Consider the following 23249-nt stretch of genomic DNA (forward strand, 5'->3'; position numbering starts at 1 on the left):
TATTGCAACAACCATGACGGTATCATGACCACATACCTAGTGGCCCAATTTATTAGAGAACTTGGGCCACTGGTTTGGTGTAAGAGGCTAGATAGATATACTCAATGTGCCTGAAGTAGGCAAAGAATGTTAATCACTTGAACAAAGCATCAGAGCCAGTAAAAGCTGTTGCAACTTTTGGCCTACCTTGGGTACGGTGGATATAACACGACGACACTTCACAGTCCTCGTACGTACTGCAGCCCTTCATAAATATTACAGTAATAAATTACTTAAAAAAGCACTACAATGCAAGTGTTTCGTTTTTATTTCTTCAATCAACAGTGCTTCGAAAAGAACAAAGATGACTGGCACTCTAACACATTCAATAAATTAAGGTTCACTTTTCACAGCAGTTCAGTAAAAGCAGTAGTCCATTTCAAAGCCCTCATCAATGCAACATGTAGATCAGCTGCCTTTCCTAGTTGAACACAAGTTGTTCCACTTGCAAAAGGGCAATTGCATTTTGGCTCTGAAGAAATACCACAACAATCTTACACGCCCAGTACATACAGAAAGGAATTTTTAGCAGCCACATGGTTGTGCCATTACGATAGCCTTCTGCAAATGCGCCATTCTTCTTATTCCAGCTCTACTCTCTTTTTACACTGATTCAAGGAATGGCAAACAAGTAAGCACGAGAAAGCACCTATCCCTGAGGTGGTGCTCTTGAATGATCACGTGTGGTGACACTCACTGGAAGCATCAGCATACACCGGTAATAGCATCCTAGGCTCTGTGCTGAGAATACTGTCACTCACAGGTGCCAACGTGTTTGGCGCTAGTTGTGAAAAATCTCGCATAGGTGAATGTATAGTCCCAAAAGTGACCATTTAAGAAAGCAGCCCCTGGTGTCTTTCGGTCTACCCTTTCCACAATACAAATGATGTGTACAACAGAGTCTTTATGCAAAAGATGTCCCTTACTAGAAAGTCAACTGCACTGAAAGTTCCCTTTGGTTAAACTGATTATAAGTGCTCAGATACACCATTGAATCAATTTCGGCAATGCTGCAAGGCTGGTAGCTGTCTAATTGTCTCATGTAAACAGGTGATAAGTACATAGGTAGGTTAGCAGATTTTCAGCATGTTGTCGGTGCTGCAATCTTCAAGGCCATGCCCAAAAGCCACAGAAGTTCTCCATGGTCAAGGTTCTGCATAATTTCCAGCAAACCTTAAGACAGTTTTGATATGAATACTTAAAAAAAAAAAAGATAAGAAAAAGAATTAAATTTCTCTTTCTGTGATGCATCCACTTCGGCTTCAGTCAACAAATTGGTAGTGGAAGTAGCACTATATAATAGACTATTTGAAACTAAACTTAGTACACAGTCTGACATTTCATTGCAGTTGGTCTTAAAAAGAATTTCCTGATTGGATGGTGTTGGAGTTTCCTGCCACTCAGGATTACGACTGATGTGGTTACAAGCACTGCGTCGATGACCAGTCGCAAAAGGCATTTACAGAACAAAACTTGTGTAGATATGGACCCAGAAGAGCTAAAATTAAAGACACCGCAAAGAACCAACAAAAGCATCATGCAGAACTGCCATGGCAGGTGTATCCCACAGAAACCAAGAATGAATTTAATTACTGCAATCAGCCAGTGTCCAGAGAAACGTGCATAAGGCCTGCTTTATATGTCATAAGCTGCAGAAAATGCCTTCAGTTAGCAGCTATAGTGGATGCAGTGAAGATTAAACTTAACTGAAAATTTGATCCAACTATCTTTTGATCAATGACTAAAAATCTGAAGTTATTAGAAGTCTAAATGGCATCACTGCCTGTCCTCCACAGTCTTTGGCATGGCAAATGTGGTTTGACACACCGTAAATTGTACAGGCAGACAACTTTTAAAGGAGGAAGGAAGCGGTTTTCCTGAAACACAACACTTCTCAGACAATGAGTGTGTGCAGCTTGTTTGTGTTCAATGTGCCTATGCAGTTTCAAAAGTTGTTTGTACATCTGCCAACATTCAACCCATAATTCTTCAATTAGTGACCAGTGTCTCTCCTTTTGCAGACAGTGTCACCACTATGCTCAAAAGCACACACAACTTCTGATCTTTCTTTAAGGCTGTCACCCGGTGAAAGAAGTGTTCTATCTTTCAGCGTACTTAAAGTTTAAGGCAGGTACTTCCACTCATGCCAAAAAGTGAAATGCACATCCGTTTCTGCCTGGCCCATGCCTTTCTAAGCAGGTTTGCATTGCGCTGTCCCAGCCACTTACAGTGCTCACAGAATGAAATACATCAATTTAGTGCAAACTAATATGCATACTTTTGTTACCAGTGTCTGCAGTTCTTGCAACGTCGGCATAATTTCAAACCGTACACTAGGATCAGAGTTCGTGTCACCTTTAGCAATTCATTGTGACAGAACGTGGTGCTATTAAAAAATTAAATTAAGGGATTTTACGTGCCAAAACCACAATCTGATTATGAGGCACACCATAGTGGTGGATTCCGGAATAATTTGTACCACCTGGTTTCATTAATGTGCACCTAAATCTAAGCACCACGGGTGTTTCTGCATTTCGCCCCCATGGCTGGAATTCGATCCCGCAACCTCGCGCTTAGCAGCACCAGAGCCACTAAGCAACCACAGCAGGTGGACATGGTACTATCGAGTGATTGCATGTATAAAGAGTTCTACGCAGTTTCCCTGTCACATTTCATTTTGTGAGCACAGTATAAGCAATATCCTGGCCCAGTCACCATGAAATACTACTTTCGACAGCCGGAATAGACGCAAGCTTGAGACATTCATTGCTTGTATTAAAACTAGTGTGTATTAATCCAATAGAAAAGCAGGCATCACATATAGACAGAACTTATAAACGTGACCTGGCAGCACTGTGGAGAAGATGACACCAGAAATTTCAAAAGCAGGCTTCTTCACTCAGCTATAAAGGTACAACTATGATCATAGTTCTCATGCTGAACTTTCTTGTTCTATATCTCACAAAATACAAAGAAACATTAAGGTATCTGTACAGTACAAAAAGCAGACAGAAGTGGTTCAGTTTCTTATTCCTTTGCATAAAATCCATAATAAAAGAATTAACCAACAATTATAATACTCCCTAATGTGAAATTTGAATGCAACCAACGATTATAATACCCCTAATGTGAGATTTGAATGCAGCTGCAAACGTGTTTTCATTTCGCTATATATTGGCTGGCGTGGGACAATGTGTCTCGTGCGGCACGTTGCAAACGGAACGAAGTGTGGTGCGACTGCCTCGCTAATCGGGAGATCGCAAGAGGCAGCGCGTGGGCACGATTCACAGCAGCTGCGGCAGACAGACTTCCGTTCACGCAGCGCTTTGTTTCCATACATGGTATCGGTGGACGCACTTGTCGCATGCCTTATCAACGGCATCACCCGTAAACAGATGACGCGCGCTACTCTGGTGCCACCTCGTAGCGGTCGTCGCCGCAGAACACATCTTGCGTGTGACTATGCTTTTCTTCTCACACTTTTGCCATACCCTTCTCCGCGTTTCGTCTCACGGTTATGTTGCACTCTCCTTTTCAGCCTTCCTCCTTGGGCTCTCTTTGCTATCGCTGTCTTTCATCCCCCATTAAGCTCCGCATTTGCTCCTTCATCCTTTGCTGTGTTCGTTTGCTCGGTTATGCCGAGGCTCAATGCAGCAAAAAGCGCCTAAGAGCTGTTCTCTAAAATTAAATAGAAAAATAATGTGCCAGTGAACCTGGTTTACAGCGCTCCTGAATGCTACATGTAAGTACAGTAGAACACCGTTTAGATTCTTAGGGGGACTATGAGAAAAGTGATCCAGGAAAACATAACATCTGGTAATGCTGTGGCAGCACTACAGATGAGGCAAACAGCTATCACCACACACAACTTTATTTGAAGCCAGCAAACAATTGAAAGCCTACTATATAAATCTCACTATCGCTGCCTAGCAGTTAGATTGAATGTTAAAGACTTTCTATGAGCATTCGTAGCCATGAATCACACAAAATGAAGCTTGCAATTTTTATGTTGCATTTGTGTCAAATGCTCAATAATAACGGCCACTTTTTCAGTTTCAACGTAGCCGTGCGTGTCTCAGTAATTGTACAAGGTATCAAAAGCCACAACAGTGGCAGTTAACATAAGCCCTGCCGATGATGTCAGTGGTGGGCCATTGTAGTTTTTGGACGCAACAACCGGGAAGGGAAACATAAAATGCAAATACACACCATGCTAAAAAACTAATACACACCATGCTGTGTGAACTAAACAGGACCTGCACTTCAGGGCGTAAAAGCTGGGCAAACACAACAAACAGGAAACTGTCAACAAGGTTCTCCTGTACATTGAAAGGCAGCATACTATGGCTTTCGCTGCAAAGATGTTTGTTTTTGGAACTGCAGACAGCCAAGCACTGCCATGTAACTTTCAGCATTCCGTGCAGTAGCGTAGCCACCATTTCTGGGGATGCCTGCAGCCTGCACCAACCTGATTTCTTTTTGTTTGGTGTTATAGGGACTATGAAAATTCCAGGAAATGTTCTAGCACTGAAGCAACTCTCCACTTCACCCTGCCCACCTTCCTGACCTCTGCTACACACCCTGACATCATGGCTATACACCAAAAGCATAAGTCACCCCAAACATCCAATCCTCTCTTTCCTCTCCCTGTCGGCGCAAGAATCCCGAATCTCATGCCACGGACAACACAACCATGTTCTTTTGACCTCAGGCATTGTGATCTTTTTTCAGTATACATGTAGCATTATGATGAGCGAGCAAAATGTTTTGAGGGGTGCTAAAAGAAAATATTAAGTCGAGCTAGATAAAAAAAATTAGGCTTCTGTAGTAATGAACTGATCACTCATAGCAAGAACAGTGCTTTTGTAAATGAGAAAATGGAAAGTTAGAGTGGCGCCATCTATTTTGGACCACAATACCTCATGTGAAATCGGCACTGGCTCATTTAGAGAGAGCAGCAGAGAAGGCGGTCATGTGGAGATTATGTCAACTCATCTGGTTTGGCACAGGCGATTCAGATGGACCTCTTTAGAAATGCGTGCGCACTGTCAGCAGCAGCCACAAGGCAGTAGGGGAAGTCAGAGCGGTGGCCACCATGCCCACTGATGACTGGCGCGTTCGGTTTGCTTGCAGTGTCCTAGCCACGTGTGGCCCTGTGCCCCCTTTTCCAACAATGCCTTGTGCCTAACTATCAGCAGTGCGGCCGGCACTAATGGTACTTGTGCACTTCTGTAAAGGTTCATTGAGGAGCAACAGTGGGACCTTTGGTAGCGATTTCAAACACACCAAGGTCACGTATTGGCACAAAAAAAGACTGTGATCGACTTCTAGACGAACAATCTGTTGGTGTAACTCCACTTAATATTTTCCTTTAGTGTCCCTTTAAAAATCCAAATTTTTAACATGGTTTGGGCAAGGAATGTCCATGGAGAAGCACCCTTGTTGCAGCTCCAGCGACAGCCCTTGTTTGACCACTGTTATCACTTTAATAAGATTTGAGCTTTCAGTGAACCTCTGTTTTGCTTGCTATCACTTTTAATAGCCAGATGCCCACAGGGCACCAGGAACGTCACACCAGTCCATTTCTGGAACAGCGGCAGTAGAGCCCCGCCCCCCGCCCCTTTCCCCAAAAATGCGTGATCGACTTCACTCGGACCGCTGCTCGACAACGATTCCCGGGCAGGCGAGGTCTGTCTTGGAAGGGTACACAACACGCAGGTTTCCGTCCTTGTCCACTACTTTGACCTTCTCCAACTGAAGCCTATGTGTAGTGGCGCCACTGTCACCAGTACTTCCCGCCTCTGAGAGAGTCTCCTCGTTGCCTAGGCCGAGCTGAAGGCTTTCGGCTAACAGGGCATCCATCACCTTCTTGCAGAACGGAAGGTTGTTGCCGGTCACTTCCGCAAACACATCCCGCGTCTGCTCACAGATCTGGTTGGGAGAAAACACCATACGTCAGCTAAGGCACGACAGTCATTACATTAACTGTATCATGGAGGGAAATTACAGACCAACTACAACAAAATTTCACTTTGGCTAAATGGGTCATATAATTGAGTGATATGTATTGTGACTGCTGTGAGTGCAAGTCATCTTCCTCATCTGTGCATACTCATCACCTCATGAGGCTGAAGCAACCTTTGAACTAACTGCTGTGTCACAATACCACCGGAAAAACTTTGGCAAAGCTGCAGGATGCAGTACAATGGATAGGTGGGCTAGTTGGTATTACTTATTTTATACTTATATTTATACTTATACTTTATACTTATTTTACTTATATTTATGCTACAAGACTAGAGTGACAAAACCATTAAATAATAGACTACAGGCGAAACTGTAGGTTTTCATGTAGGCTTCCATCATGAAACCTAAAGCAAAACTCGCATTATCCAGTTTGTTTCTGCATTTCTTCGAGAACTTTCGAGGTTGTTTCACTTCTGATACTTTGTGATACTTTGCTTCGCAGATAGAGAAGAGTAAGAGGAGTTTAATGGCCGGTTGTTGCTAAACAATTTGGTTAGTTATGAGTACTCAAAAATACCAAACAGTTGCTTTTCAAATAAGTGTATCATATTCAATTTGTATTTGAAATTTCCGATATTCACCCACCCATAGTAATAATTTATTAGCAGTCTTTAGATGGCACCTAATAAGACTACGTGTGCACCTAGTACATCCACACGATGCATCACATCAAATTTGAATTGTACAAATCTGCAGGATGACTGCTCTATATTTAGGACGGCTGAAAGTTGGGCATTTTGGGTTATTATTAATTTTTTTAGCACAAAGAAACACATGACACGAGAGAAAGCACTAAGGACAAAGTGCGTTTTTTCTCGTGGTGTGCGTTTCTTTGCACTAAAAACTATTAATGTGCAATACCAACTAGCCCACCAGTTTGCTTTGTTGCACTTTGGTTTATGTTCATTGTTAAAAAGCAGTGCGACTTTGAACATGGACAGACAGAAGACAGCTTTGTACAGCGCTCGTCTTTGCATTTATTCTGTCAGCGAGTGTCTGAAGTTCTGTTTGAAGATGCGAAAAGCAATTTCCTGCATGACTGGGAGCTGTTTGGAAGAAGTGTGTTCGATGTAAAAAAAAAAAGATAGATAAATTATAGGGACTACTGAGAGGAATTACTTTTTTTAACATATGCCATCAATCCTTGTTGTACAAAAAATTGCAAAAATCTGAGAACTTCCAGAAAAACTGAAGCAGCAAGTCTGCAATTCTACCTGTGCACTAAAAGCAGCAGCTATCCCAATTTCATAAACATCCTGTGTAAGAGCATCTAAGGTATACATCAACGTCCGATTTCTCCAACTCCATGAGACTGTGAAAACGTATGAAAAATCGGGCAGTACCAAAAAATGAATGCATGCCTTTAAATGTCTGCAAGGGCTCAAATCGCCACAGCGATTTCTGAAATAGCTTTTGTGGCCTAACAGTACCATTATTAGGGGTCTCGGTGCTCGTCCTGCGACAGAAGACTGCAGGAGCGCCCGTAATTAAGGAACACATTTTATGTTCCATGACAATGCTTCTTCGCTCTCTTAGTATGCTTCACTGCAATACTTTGTATATGCAAGACCGCATAACACCACTGTATTGTGGCGATGCTTACTTTTGAGAACCAGCATTATGCAATGTTTTAGACCTTTGCCATGCTTTCCGTGATTCGATGCCATCGACGAGGATTCCGAAGGCGAAGTCGGTGCCATTGCAGACAGCGGCGAATCCTTTAAATAAAAGATATGGCATCGAACAGCAGAAAGCTTGACAGCCAACGTCCAAACAGCTAGGCCTAACTTGCACGGCTGCCTGCGGATCAGTGTGCAAGAGTTCGAAGCTGCGAGATCCTAAAAATGGCAGTGATGGTGGCGTCAAGGAGGTTTTTTAAAAAAAATTGCTGGAGTGGCAGCCCTGGCAGTTTCTTACCAGCACAGGTGAAGCTAGAGTTTGCCTATACTACTTTGAAAGAGGGCTGTGACAGCTGAAATCTGCTTACAGCTCACGTCATTTTGGCGAGCTATTGCAAATGCTAGACTAACTTGAAAATAAAAGCTGGAAGTTTTTGCGTAATATGTTGCATGATCCACCATAAGATGTGAAAAGACATTTAGGCTTCCTTTTAAAACCAGTGACAGAAAGAAAGACGTCGAATTATATCTGCATGGCTAAATTAACCATCCTAAATAGCATGGAGTGGGAGGAAAATGCTTCGTATATTCCCCACTATTTGCCGACATTTTTTTCGTGCCTATGGTAAGACAGCAACGGTCCGGCTTCACTTTTAAGAGCAGCTCTACTCCAGCAATTTTTTTAAAACCTCCTTGGGTGGCTTCAGTTAATGCCGTTTTTGACATGCAGTCATGGCAAAAAGTCGGAAAGATCGGACGGCAAAGGGTTTCAGCATCTGAAATTTCAGACGTCCTTTATACATTGGCTCTATGGAGTACATGGCAGTGCCACGAAGATGTCCGAATTATCAGGCATGTCCAAAAAATTGGGCATCTAAAAAACCAGTCCCTGACTGTAGATACCGCTACTGTATATTGTGAGTAAGAGTTTTGTAGGAATTGTATAAAGAAGGCAAGCAGTATTTTATTTAAACTATAAATTAACATTGCAAATTTGTTCACTTTAATGCTTTTTAGATGAAGATCACACAACTCCTAGATCTGTGTCCACTGTGGAGCTAAACATGTGTCTTCAGCATCCCCCCCCCCCCCTTCCAATTTTGATTTTGGTAGATTTTCGTAAATATGGAGTCGGGAAAAGAAAAATATGCACCTAGCACTCATTAAGATTTCACATATTATCTTGTATGTAACAAACTTCAACCAGTCAAGCAGTAGCCCAGGCATAGCGTTTTCAGATTTCACAGCTACTAGAACAGGAAGGGCAAAGGCTATATCTTCTTTCTAAGGTAAGCAAGGCAAGGTAAGCTATGGAAAACAAGTCAGTGAGGTAAACACGTCGACATACCCTCGTTCCGTCGCTGTTTGTCATTGGTGGGAAGGAGATGACCAACTTCGATTCATCTCTCAGGAAAGGGTACAGGGCCTTGTCCTTGAGCAGGTACAAGTACCTGGAAACAACATTAACTTTGTTTAGCATGAACCATCTCCAACTTGTCCAACAGTAAAAAATAAGCAAGGAGTGTAAGCATAACTAATATGACACCACATACCAGTGCCTCCACAAACAACCCAAACATGCTTTTATGAGTGCCCTATTATAACACACTTTGCCTACATTATCCATTTTAAAGCCCAGGGCTAAATAGAAATGGTTAAGATAATGGCCTAAACAGCTCTTAAAGGGACACTAACAACCAACAATAAATCAGTTGAGCTTGTTCAAGCGGTCTTTCCAAACCCTATTTAGAATAATATTTTGGGGAAAGGTTGGTTGATTACGTTACAAAATGGAGGCCAAACTTTTCTTTTTTTTTTATTTTGCATGAAGACCTCAGCTCTGGTACATCAGTGTGACATCACTAATTTAAAAGCATTTTTTTGCGTTTTGGATGTCTTGGTACAGGAAAATATTCTTGAAAAGTGCTAGGTCAAGTCTTTGATCCCTTTATAATTCAATGCAGTCCTTCACTGATGTACAATTACCTAGACTTAACACTGTCAAAGCCTGTGATGCAACGATGAGCTGGTGCATAAATGTCTGGGTCTTGTTGTTACACTTCATTCTTGCAGCTTTTCCAGTTTATCATGCCTTATGCCACGAGTAAGCATTTCACTACTGAAGAAGTGTAGTTTTCTAATGCAAACTTAAAACTCAGTGTTCTTCTTCAGAAGTGCCATACATAATAATTGCTTGTCTTGGAATTATCACTATATGCAATGCTTGATCACAGTTACACCAATTCCAGACGAGTTCAAATAAGTGACCTGCATACGATTCTAATTGCTTATGAGTCCATGATACATAATATGCTATGCCAAATTCACATGACTCCGGGCGAGTCTGATTCTGTGTATCCAAAATCAGCCTGAGAGGGTGAACACATGCTTCCATGAGCCTGAATAATTCAGTGATTTCTTGAGTGCGAGTGAGCCTAAGTATGTGTGCATGAGCTCCGAATCGGAATAAGCATGCACCACTCCAATATACATGGGTTCGAGCACAAATGGGCTCGGCAAGGTTAGATTTGTGATGAGTGCAAGTACGAGTGAGCCACCAAGCTGGGTGCGATTCTGGCATGTCTCAGTGAGCTCGTAACTAAAGGTACATATTTTGTGTGGGTGCGAGTTTCCTTTCATATTGCTGACATAATCCCGTGATTCACACTCTACCTTAAAGGGGCCCTGAACCACGTTTTATCGAAGTGGTGAAAGGCACTTGAAGTGAAACTGGGCTATTTCAGAAATACTTTGCCGCAAAAAGTACTTCAATGCGTTCAGCAGAAGCGGAGTTATTGGCAATCAAACATGACCTCTGCTGTGCTCCCGTTCCTTCTTCAATGCCTTACACTGCGAAGGCTACGGCGCGGTGGGGTGTGCACACGACACTCGGCCTTCTGAATGTCACCGTGGTGCGCAGTTCGAATTTCACTTTGGATGTTAACATAGAGTCCATGACTTCCACCTTTGTACCTACAACTCGCTAAACATAAGCCAGACACATTTGTCCTCAGTGAACTGCAGTGTGCTCGGTCAGCTGAGTCGTGGCGGCACCCAACGCCGGGCACGGTATCTATGCCATGTAGCCGTCCGCACCTTGATGTCAGCTATCGGCCAATAGCAGCTGTTTAAGGGAATTTTTTATTTATTTTATTTAGTTACAGTATACCGCGGTCACGAAGGACCAAGCAGGCAGAATATTTTTTTTAATACAATTGCACAGTTTTGTGGCACGAACGAAGCCGCACGGCACACAAAGTGGATAATACAAAGCAAACATATTAGTGCAACTAGAACCATTAAAAGACACTGGTGGAACCTGCCCATGCAAAATAATACAGTTCATAGGAGGATGCAAAATAATACAGCTGAGTTGAATACAATACATATAACAATGATGAAATAGAGCGTCCGATGACGAAATAAAGCGACCAGAAGAGAGTGAGGACAGGGCCTTCTGTTGATAAGAGAGCGTTTGAGAGAAAGGTGCCTTCGCAATTCGCTTGCAAGTTCCACGCACCGCATACTACAGCAAAACTTGGCTGAGATGTTCACAATAGCGTATGCTACCGGCAGGCTGTTGTTTTACCAAGCTTGAGGGGTGGTTCAGGGCCCGTTCAAAGGGTTAAGATGCAGGTAAAGATTCACCACTATGTGCACTCACTTGTATATTCCCGGATAGGTGCTTCGCTTCTTCTCCTTGCGCAGGGCATCTGCTTCCTCTGTCATTTGCCGATACAGCTCTTTGCCGCTCACCTCCTGCTTTCTTCCCAGTGGTATAAGCTGTCACAACACACAATGAGTGACACATTACTGAACATCTGTAACTCCGCATTTGCATGCCGTCTCATTTGTAACAAGACATGAAAAATCTGAAGTTGCAGAGGCATACACTTTGCATAGTAAGACTGTAGATTTTGAACCACTTGCAGCCAGCGCATTAGAGTAAGACAGAACAAGATGAAGGTCAGTTTGATATAGTGTTTGAGTGAGTGGAGATACTATTACAGAATTATAGTTCCACTTGGCTTCTTGCAAATAGAAATCGTCACCCATATATTTTCAACATTCAATTGCTCACTGTCAAAACAAAATTTCATTCTGTCCTGTTCAGTTCGATAGCAAAGTGGATACTGAATTGTTACTACTGCAGTGTTCTCTTACCCCAAGCACAAAATTGTAAGACCAGTATAGCATACATTAAAACCTATCACTGACCAAAAATGCAACGCATGAAGTTACAGTGCTGCAACCATGGTCACAATGGTACGAGACACACTAAAAAGCAATGCACGAAAACAAGCTTTAGCACTCCAATTTTTGGCAGGCCATTTCAAAAACTTCATTGCCAGGAGCACAGGCTTCAAACAGCTGTCTATCAACGTTTGCCAAGGATAGATACTGTTGGAATACTATGCTGAAGTAATATGTAATTATGTGCAAGAGTGTTTTCAAACCAGAAGCTCAAAAAAGTAAAGTGTAATGCTGCAATGGAGAACAAATAATGCAAAGCTACTAACATTCAGGATGGCTCACCTTTAGCTTGTCTGGCTCAATGGCATCGTAGTAGACATTCCCAGTTATTTTCGTAAGGTCGTGAGTAGCTATCGTAGCCTCGGATCGCTTCACACAAATGGTGTCGTGTAATTTGTTCTGGAAAGTTGGAAAACACAAAAAAAAATAAAGATAAGCCTAAGGGCATTGAACTTGCACCTTACCTTCTCTCAACATGTAATTGACCGCATGTATTTTCGATATTTCACTCCTTTATGCAAAAACAATAAAATACATGACATCTGGCTTGTCGACCCATGCAAATCTCACGAACACTGGTATTTAATTAGACGCACTCCTCAAAATCTCAACCAAACCTGAACCACATATGGAACCTTGGCTTCGATGTCAAAGAATTCAAAAGAATCACCCAAAAGTACCCAGTAATAATTTATAGGACCAAAACTTGCACAACGACTGAGAAAGTTGATATTCAGCACTGCACAATGAGTGATGGTCAAGGGAATTATGGGGGTCATGCTTAAGAGGGTGTTGAAACACCTTTTCTAGAAACTGAGCAAGACACCGTAATGAATGCGATGCCACAAACGTGTTCCCAAAGAAATTTCTTAGAAGGACCAAATATCAACAGAGATTTACGGGATGCAATGTTCACTTGCTCCGGTTATCCTTCAACTTATTGGTTCCTCTCAGCTGGGTTGGCGCTGATAGCACTGCTCTGCATATCACTTCATTTGTCCCTTTTCTTTCTGCGGTGCACTTATGCTAATATTTGGAGGCTGACATTTGACTAAGGCACTCAAGGCAACAAAGGAACAACAACAGGGCAAGTGGGATGCGTTAACTACTGTTGCTTCACTGTTTCCTGGAAAATTTGGAAGTGCGTACTCAATGACTGGCATCTACGGCTTGTCGCACTTCATGCAACTCATCGCTGACATTGCCTAAGGTGGAAGAAAAGCAAGGACTTATAAAGCCACAGGAAAGAGTAAGCAGTTATTGTAAGCTGCAGAATAATATACTGACTCACGTGCCTACGGATCAGAAACACTTTCTTATCATGTTAAGTGATTCAGTGTCCCTTTAATAGACAGGAATTGATCAGAGAGGAAATGCAGGTAACTGATAGCTTAGGAAGGGGAGTTGGGAATGTCGTGTAATAGAGCAAATAACCAGCGAATTACAACAACAACAAAATGAGTGCAGAGGGTAAGCAAACATGGAACAGAGTGGCAGATTACATGATGCAGCAAGATAAGAAAATTTGCAGGTATGCAGTAGCATCGGCTGATGCAAGGCAGGGTTGATTGGCAATCACTGGGAGGACAACCATCACTGATGACAATAACAGAAAAATTACTCCTAGTCGCAGTGGATGCAAAAATATAGATTAATAACAGAACAATGTTACAGAAAGCTCACTTGATTCATCTGTAAATGTGAGTCTTACATTACATTTGCCTGGTAGCATTCAAGTGCTCTAGAGGACTCTTGTGGGTCGGTTTACGTTCAGGTGGTCGAAATTAAGTGCTCAGAACTCATTTACCTGGTTCATTCAGAGCACCACACTCATTTCGTCATGCTCAGAGGTGCTCCTACCTTCGAGCTGGTAGCGCGACTTGGATATGACAGAATATTCCAATTGTGCGACTCCTCCGATTACTCTGGGAGTAGCTTAAGATTTGCATCAGGCATGATTACTCCGGATCCAATGCGGAGAGGCTTCGATATAAGTGCAGAAACATGTCTTAGTGAGGTAGGAACAAGTTAAATGTACCAATAAATGGGAGCTTGCTAAAGAAGTATATTACCTGGAGAGCAAGAAACTTGCGAAGTCGGTTGTCTCGGTCAAGATAGACGTTCCGGATGATGCAGCAGACGATGTAAGGCCTCACTTCCTGCACAGCGTCGGTTACTATCACCGTGGGGCTCTGGGAACTCAGTTGGAGAACTTCGAAGGCATTCTGGACCTGAAAGCACCAGCAGACCAAACAGCAAGTGAAACAGAAGAAAGTCATTGTCGTTCAGCATAGCTAGTGTGCAACATTTAAAGACAAGGAAAGGAATACAGACACTGTCTTGCACTGAATCATGCATTACTAACTCTCAGCCCTGCTAAACTGCTGCGCTATTGTGGTAGCACACAACGGCAACAAAGCAACTTTTAAAAATAAATGGCTAACTTTTCTTTCAATATTACTTCCACTTCCTGACTACAAGGATGGTGCAGTAAAGGGCCTCTGATTAGATAACTTTTTGCAGCCACTTTCAGTGACCCTAAATGAGGCCATTTGCTGCATGTTATTAGACTGGAAAAGATTAGGAGTGAGGATCAACGGCAAATATCTCGACAACTTTCGGTTTGCAGATGACACAGTCCTGTGTAGCAAGGTGAGGGACGAATTTCAACAAATGATTGAAGTCCTTAGCAAAGAAAGTGTAAGAGTATGGATGAAGATTAATATGCAGTAGACAAAGGTAATGTTCGATAGCCTGCCAAAAGAACATTAATTCATGATCAGCAGTCAGCCTCTAGAATTTGTGCATGGGAGGTATCCTGTGTCTACCTAGTGGGCATGTCCATTTCGTCTGCTACTGGAGTACTGATTGGCTGGGTGCACCTGCCTGCTCACACGTACCCCAGCCCAGCCAGTTGGAACTTCAGCAGTAGACGAAATGGACATGTCCACTAGGTGGACATGTACAGAACACCTCCCCAGAAGTTCATTTGTCTAGGTCAACCACTCACAGAGGACTGTGATCAGAAGGAAATTTACAGAATAAGTTGGAGTGCACAGGCAGACATTAGAAATCATGATCAGGAGGACACCATCGTTGTTGAAAAATTTGTACAATCGTTGCATTCGACCGGTACTAACATGTGGCACAGAAACTTGCCGAGATCAACAAAGAAGCTTGGGAACAAGTTAATGACCACACAAAGAGCGATGGATCAAAAAAAGAATGTTAGGTGTAACGTTAAGAGACGAAGCCATGAATTGTGTGGATCAGAGAGCAAATGGGATAGCCAATATTGTAGTTGATGTTAACTCATTCGCTGCCAATGCCTGTGACTTGAAAAAACTTCGCAGAGTAAAGTGTGAATATTTCTCAAATATCAATGAATGTATTTTGATAAGTGTCCAGCAAATATTTCACTTAGGCGTTCATGACGCACAGAAAGGTGAACGTGTGGCACGTGCGCTCGCTTTCGGTAAAAAAAAAAAAATGTGCAGTACAGAGCGCACACGCGCGGTGGGCGGCAGCGAATGGGTTAAGAGAAAAAAATGGAGCTGAGCAGGTCACGGGATGTGCAAGGCAGATGACCGGTGGACCATTAGGGTAACGTAATGGGTGCCAAGGGGAGTGCAGTCGAGAATGGCTGAAAACTAGGTGGGGTGATGAAATTAGGAAATCTGCATGTGCAACTTTTAATTCAGTTAGTGCAAGACAGTGGTAATTGGAGAATGCTCAGAGAGGCTTTTGTCCTGCAGTGGACATAAAAATGAGCTGATGATGATCTCTTAATGCATGCCATGCACACAGTACAAGTTGGTCACTGTTAACAATTATTAATGTTAGTATTTCAATACCCGTAAGTTCTGCATGCCAAGCCTGTAAGCCTAATCGAGTTACAAACATGCTTGAGCGCATCTGTGGCAATAAAATAAAAACAAACAAACAAGCAATACGCCGCAAAATTAGGAGGTGTGTTGCAGGTTCTGGATAGCTTAGCACACTCCTTCCGCAATCAGCTACTATATTTTGTGTAAAGCCAGGTATCAAATTTCAAGACATCCAGTCAATGGTCACAAGTACCCACTGTTGCCAAACCAGAAGTATGCAGCAAGACTTTACCTACTAGCACCGTAATTCAGAACTGAAATGTACTAGCGCTGCAGCACACGAACTTTCGAAGCAGCCGAAGCAACACGCGTTTGCACAAGAGCGTCACTGCTATCAAGAATAACATGACACTGAACGCACCTCCTGGACGTCGACGGGCGCACTGGTTCCTTTCTTCTTTCCTTTCTTGGACGCACCGGACTTGTCCTGTCCCGTGCCTTTCGACTCTCGCGGACAGTGGCTTTTGACGTATTCTAGGACTTGCTTGTAGTGACACTGTTCGACCAACTTCTTCAGGCGCTTGTCACTCAGCGGATTATCTTTCAGGAGGAGCTCCTTAAGCTTGCCTATGTCTCCAATTTCACCTGGAACCTGCTTCACAGAGTTGCTAGCGAGATCGAACAATTTGAGCGACGGCAGGGTGTTGGATAGCTTGCCCGGCAGCGTTTCTATGCGGTTGCTGTTGGCTATAAGCTCGGACAGTTGTTCGAACCGGGTCTCCCCAGAAAGAAATGAGGGAAATTCCTCAAGCTGATTCCTGGAAAAGTTTAACACGATGAGGCGCGTCAGCTTGGCAAACTCGTCGGGGAACGTCGTGAGCCGGTTGTTGCTCACATTGAAGCTTTGCAGTTCTCCGAGGTTGGACAGCTCGACAGGTAGTTCCTCGAGAAAGTTGCTTGAGACGTCGAGGAACTTCAGCTTGCGGAGTTTGCCCAAATCGGGAGGTAACTTCGAAAGCTGGTTCGCATTCAGCGCAAGTCGGGTGAGGTTGACAAGACGAGCGATGCCATCGGGCATCGCCGTCAGACACGTATGGCTAACCTCTAAAAAATTGAGGTGAAAAAGAGTGTACACGGAGACGTCGAAAGAGTCCTCTTCGATCTTTTTCGATATTTCCGCGCCGCTTAGCACAAGCTCGCATCGTTTTTCTATTCGAGCGTGGTCAACTTCTTGCCACGCGGGCGCCATTTTTGGGGTGATGTGCGGTGACAACCGGCGAGAAGTGAGCTTTTAATGGCGTCAGTTTCGCATTCCGCGACTACTGCGACGCCTGGCGCATGGATTCGGGGATCATGGGGATCAAGCATTGGGTGCGTTAAGTTAGCGCGCTCCGAACTCTAAAGGAGCACGGTCGAGTGCGCTCGAGTGCGACGCCTTCGGAGCTTAACTTGACGGCCATTTTCGCAGACTGATTTCGGGTGCACCATAGAGTTTCTAAAAATACTAATATGAAACTCTATGGGGTGCACGAACGGGGTCTGGCGAATGTTATGTTGCTTCCGCATCCGCTATTGCACTTCGCGCGCTTTTCGAAAATGGCCCCGCCGACCGTACTCATGCAGTTCTTGTTAGACGATGAAGAGGTAGAAGAACTTGACGCGCGGCGTGCCTTCTTTTTCCTGTTCTGAAGTTTCATAAAGCACGTAAGGCTACAGCGCTAAGCTAACACACTTAACAAACCAAGGTCCAAACGCTCAAAACATGTTCTTTCAACGTTTACGATGCCGTCGCTTTCTCTTCGGGGCTTCGACACCACACCGCGACACAAACATCGTCCCAGTCGCTGGCCCAGCGCGCTATCGCCACTTCGAGCAACATAACAAAGGCAGATAGCTTTGCGTTGCACTGTCCCACTGCAGAATTGCGCTTTGAGCGAAACCAAAACTGGGAGTGCGATTGTTCTCTGCGCCCAGCTCAAGCTGCAGCTGACGGCTGCCACCTTAAAGCTAAAGGCCCTATACACTTTCTTCTTTTTTTTTATGCCGCGTGACCACGATACCGCATACGTAGAGGATCGTTGCGGCGTCTCATCTGCTAGACTCGGAATTATCCGTGCGCGACCCATTCTCTATATTTGCCCATGCTATCTCGCACTGCTGGGTTTATTCGCAGTAGATAAAGCGGCTTCGGTAGGCTTTCTCCTATAATAACTGCCATAATCGAATCTTGGATTTTTTGTTTCTTTTTACTGGAACGTAGAGCGCTTGACGCCGTGTAAACCGTGTGCATTCATGCTCTACCCATAGAGAAATAAATTCAACGTTGAAATTTCTGTATGCTCTACCGCCGGCGGCTCGCTATTTGCAGACTGCTTGGCCGGTGTCGTGAGCTTGCTGGCGGGCAGTTCTGACGCCAGCATGTTCCATGCGACAGTTTCACAGAAGGGGCCTTGCTAGGGTGGCGACCATGTTAAATGGAATTATCTCTGTTGCTGGCGCATGGTATTAAAATCTGTTCGTTCAAGATTCGGCGATAGCAGTGCGTATCAGAGAAAGCCTGCCGAAGCCGCCTTCGCCGTGGTCCATTTTAGTCTGTCCGCGACTGTAAAACTAGCATTGACTATGGCAGAACAGTCAAGAAAGAAATTTCCAATATTTTTTTGTTTTATTTCTTTTTTTGTATACAACACTGAAACGCCATGAAACATTTTTACAAGCGCATCCACATCTCAGAGGTGTGCGACGACCTTAAGTTTGAAATCTCGCTTTCCCAAGAAAACAAGCCGTGGGAACCGCGTAATATATCGTTAATCGCATGTCGCCTCGGATAAGCGCAGCGATAATCTGGACCGCAGCCGAAACGATGTGGAAGAGATCGTCTGCTCTGTATATAACGTATTCTTCGGCGGTTCACGTTTCACGCAGGTGGGGCAATCAGCTGTTTAGCGAAGCTAAGCTCCTGGGAGAGTAATTTAGATGATAGAGTGATCACTCCCGAGGTCGTGTTGGGTGTTGCGCCAATGGGCGTTGTCTGAGTTTTTGGTGTGTCTAGTTCAGTAGAAGTGCCGAGGCGAGTGGTGAAAGCTGGGTCAGTGATGAGTGTAAGCCCGATATCATGGGAGTCTTGCCATAAGTTACGACCTGCAGCAGAGCTGTCTCTGTAACCCCATCCTGTGTGCGGGAGATTGAAGTCGCCTCCGATGATAAGGGGGCTGCTGCCTGCGATGTTAAGGGCCTTTTTGAAGAGGGTTAGAAATCGGCTGTGGCGTTAAGAGGGAGTATTGTAGATATTGAGGATAAATATTCCTTCCTTACGTTTTCTGTACGGGATGAGCTCAATGAATAGGTGTTCGATGCGCCGATCGTGGAGATCGTGTTCGATTGCAGCAATTCTTTTTCGAACGGGTGTGGAGACTTCGTGTGGAGCGTTGTTCGCTGTGAAAGGTTAATATCCGAGACTAAGATTACGTCGTGTTGACATGAAGCAGTACGGAGGTGTTTATTTATTTATACATACTGCAGCGCAATTCGCGCTATAGCAGGAGTGGGTTGAGAAAAAGAACAGAAAATGCATCGGAGTATACATTCGAGTTGACGGAGAACGGGTTGTTTATGGAGGTAGCCTCGGCAGTTTCACTGCCAGAACGCTGTGTCAGTGTTAGTGTGGGCCATGATGAAGGATAGGGGATGCCACAGGTGGCAGGGTGGCGGCGACGGTTCCTGTTGTGTCCATGGCTACGGCTTGATCGGTGGAAGCGGTTTGTGTGAAAAGGGTTTGAATATTAGCTCCCATGGCTGTGACTCTGTGCATAAGGGCGATTAGAGAATTGTGTAATGTTTCTACCTTGCTTTGGAGCGTTACGAGCATGTCCTTGACTTCGGAGCGTACTTGGCCCTGAGCTCCTTCTTGGAGGGCTCGTTTTTTGGGGGCTAGTCTTGAGAGTTCTTCGGGTCGGCAGTTGGTAGCGGGTTCTGGGTTGTTGGGTTGTGTGTGGGTTGGGTTTTGGGTTGTTTGAGTCTGTGAACCTCATGGGTAAGCTTTTGGATTAAATCACGCATAACTGCGTGTTCTTAAGGTGTTCGATATCTGTGTTGTCTGTGTTGGGTTTAGGCAGTGGGGGGGGGGGGGGGGGATTTTACGTGACCCTCTCGCGAGACGCCCGTCAGGGCGTCTGCGAAGCTCACCCTTTCCGAGGTATATCTGGCTCCTGGAGTCAACGTGGAGCTTGATCTGGAACGGCCCGCTCTCGGTCGGGAGAGGGACCGGGACCGGTGCTTGGTCTCCATGGGCGGGAAATCTTCTGATTGAAGGGCTGATAGCTGTGCTGCTCGGCGTTCTCCGAGGCGTCTTCGTATAACGTACGGCGTTTTGTATCTGGCAGTACAAGCTTTGTCCGCTGTGGTGTGGGGTCCACCACACAACGTCCACTTGGGCGTACACTGATCTTGATCTGGGTTGCGAGCTCCGCAGCTCCGGCAGATCTTATTAGGGAACTGGCAAACGTCCATGCGGTGCCCGAGACGGCCGCAGTGGTAACAGATATCGATCTACTTGCGGTACAGGGAGCATGGTATTAGTGTTGCGCCATAGCGAACCATGTATGGTACGTCAGGTCCGTCGAAGGCAATGACGATGGTCGTGGTAGAATCGATTCGCTTGGCGGGTAGGGCTAGACCATTACGATCATTCATGTTGTTAGCGTCGGCTTGTCTGGCGTTATCGGTGAGAGGGATGCCTCTGATGATTCCTTTGGTAGTATTATCTGGGGCACCTTCGTACGTGCTGACTTCGTGGGTTACCCCGTTGACTTGGATGGACTTTATTCTTACGTACCAGTCCGCATTTTGCTGGCTGGGCGTGCTGATCACCATGAGGTTTTGCTGGTTGTTCGAGCAGATTGTGTCGTTTTGACTGTTTTCTGAGTTAAGTTGCGTTGCTTGAAGAATAGCTGCAGTCATTGTAGGGCTGCCGACCTTGGAAATATTGAGTGCTCCTTTGGGTCTAAGATGATGTTGATCTCATTTGCTGCTAGTGGCAGCACGCGCCCGGCCTTGAGAACCTTAGTCCTAACTTGCTGCCTGGGTTTATAGCGAGAGCGAGAGTCTTGCGACCTAGGTTGTTGTTCTTGGGATAGTTTTCGGCACCGTTTCTCGTCGGGACGACGGGCGGTACACCGGCGGGAACGGGCGGTACACCAGCCCATCTCGGTGATTAACTTCAATGCTTCGCGGATTTGGCCAGGGGCTTGTTCGTCGTAGCAGAGCTCGCACGGACACGCGCGGGAACGGGTCGGTAGCCTGGTAGGCCGAGCACCTGGGAGCCCGAGCACCCGGCGCACGCGCTTAGTCTTAGAGCGGCGACGGCGTGGTCATAACATAAAAGTGGTCGCAGTACCAGGAAAATGAATGTCCCACCTGAGGACTTCGTATCTACAGTCCTGGTGGTCTCACGTACGGTTCGAATGGTATAAAATTCGGGCTGGTATTCACAGAAAATCGCGGCGAAAACACTTCAAGACAGAGCCGATGTGAACATAAGCTATGAACGTTGCACTTCTTTGTCTTCATCCAATAAACTTAAAGAGAGCTGTTTTTTTACATTAGGTACCTCTCTCGAAAGCAAATCTTTTCAGCCGTGTTTTGCGCGTCCTTCATTCTAACAACCAAATTAGCCCAGATTTGGTATCCTAGCCCTGGTTTCCGACTTGTGGCGTACTGCTTAGAAGGGGGTCACTGGTTATTATTTGCTTTGGAAACATATATACACATCGCCGGAAAGGGAAAGCGAGGAGACGGCTGGCAACTGCTACCGGAAGGGTCACTTGTAACGCCTGCCTGCTCTACATGAAAGGAGGCAGAAGCATAGAAATAGTTACAATGGAAAGTAATAATTTTTTTGTCGATGAACACTTTCGTAGTTAGACGCGAGAGACACACACACACACACAGAGAGAGAGAGAGAGAGAGGAAGAAGGAAGTGCAGGGAGTTTAACCAGACCGAGTCCGGGTTGCTACCCTACACGTGTGGAGGGGAATGGGGAGTGAAAAAGAGGAAACGTGAGTCTATAACGCACTTTCACATGAACTTAGACACATCACCTAACTTAGACACAAGAAATAAAAAATGCCAAATCCATTAGCCTAGACGTTTGCTCTGGTGTTCCACAGGGATCAGTATTAGGACCTACACTTTTTTTAATCTACATAAATGACATTTTTTCCTGTGTCACTCCAGATGTTGTACTGAGATTATTTGCAGACGACTGTGTTGTGTACACTACGGTTCGTTCACAAGATGACCAAAATAATCTGCACTTAACCCTAACTAACATTGATTCTTGGTGTAAAACTTGGGATATGAAAATAAATGTAAGCAAAACGTCCTCTGTCACCATAACAAGGAAAAAAACTCCCATCTATTTTACTTACCTTTTATCAGGATCTGCTGTGACGCGTAATAATGAAGTAAAGTACTTGGGGGTAACGTTTACTGAAAAATTGAGTTGGGAATCCCACGTAGATAACATATGTACAAAAGCATACCGACAACTTGGATTCATCCGACAAAAATTGTCAGCTGCACCTGCGCATGTAAAACTAAACGCCTATATGACTCTAGTAAGGCCCATCCTGGAGTACAGCGCCATAGTTTGGAACCCCCATCAGTCTTACCTGAAAACGAAACTTGAAAGAATTCAAAGCCTAGCACTCCGTTTTATTTACTCCCGATACTCCCGCTACGATAGCGTGGCACTTCTCCGTAAAAGGGCTAGCATCTCGACGTTAGAATGCCGACGACTAACTGCATGTATGAAATTTCTTTTCCTGTTATATCATGATTGCATCAACATAACTAAAGACGTGTACCTAAAGCCACCTCACCACCGCTCCAAAAGAATCAATCGCGACTTGTGCATACGGCCATTTGCTGCTAGATGTAATTTATTCAAATTTCCTTTTTTTCCTCGTTCCATAGAACTATGGAATAGCCTGCCCCGCCATATTGTGAATGATGTGTCAATTGATGTTTTTGTTGCGAACGTTGAATCTTTCTTTGAAAATGCTTTTGTAAATGTGTTGTAGTCACAGCCTTCCTGATTATGAGTCATGAATTGTATGATTCTACAGCTCTGCACACTTTGTGATTCCTTTATTTATATAAGTTATGTATCTTTTCATTCATGTTCCGGAACACCAAACCTGTTGTACCACCTATTGTACATTCCACTCCTGTCAGAGCCTGAGAAAGGCTCACAGTATTATGAAATAAATAAATAAATAAATAAATAAATAAATAAATAAATAAATAAATAAATAAATAAATAAGAAACATACTGACCTTTCAAGTAGCACGGAAGTGTCGTTGACAATGGTGGTGGTGGTGGTAAACTTTATTGAAAGGGGGAAGGGTAAATGCGGGACGTGGCTGGGGGATCGGGCTCTAGTAAGGCCCTGGGCCTGCTTGGCCTTCTCCGCCCAGTCC

The 23249-nt window shown here is 44.4% G+C and overlaps 1 protein-coding gene across 1 annotated transcript; it reads right to left on the reverse strand.

Annotated features, from left to right (window-relative positions):
* Window positions 1-284: 284 nt before the first annotated feature.
* On the reverse strand, window positions 285-17069 carry LOC135910670 (leucine-rich repeat-containing protein 47-like). Its single transcript, XM_065442709.2, has 6 exons — window positions 16188-17069; window positions 14012-14170; window positions 12222-12338; window positions 11350-11468; window positions 9034-9136; window positions 285-5970 (listed from the first exon to the last, which is right to left on the reverse strand). The coding sequence occupies exons 1-6, from the start codon at window positions 17013-17015 to the stop codon at window positions 5686-5688; spliced, it is 1611 nt and encodes a 536-aa protein (XP_065298781.1). The 5' UTR covers window positions 17016-17069; the 3' UTR covers window positions 285-5685.
* Window positions 17070-23249: the final 6180 nt, after the last annotated feature.

This window comes from Dermacentor albipictus, chromosome 2 (genome assembly GCF_038994185.2).
Source record: "Dermacentor albipictus isolate Rhodes 1998 colony chromosome 2, USDA_Dalb.pri_finalv2, whole genome shotgun sequence".
Classification (NCBI taxonomy): domain Eukaryota; kingdom Metazoa; phylum Arthropoda; class Arachnida; order Ixodida; family Ixodidae; genus Dermacentor; species Dermacentor albipictus.

Excerpts from the sequence above, each read along its gene's own strand:
- LOC135910670 (XM_065442709.2), bottom strand. The coding sequence starts at position 17,015 with ATGGCGCCCGCGTGGCAAGAAGTTGACCACGCTCGAATAGAAAAACGA. Across the intron at positions 12,339-14,011 it reads GCAAGTTTCTTGCTCTCCAG|AACAAATTACACGACACCAT; the intron begins GTAATATACTTC and ends CCAACTTTCCAG. Across the intron at positions 5,971-9,033 it reads CAAACAGCGACGGAACGAGG|ATCTGTGAGCAGACGCGGGA; the intron begins GTATGTCGACGT and ends TCTCCCAACCAG.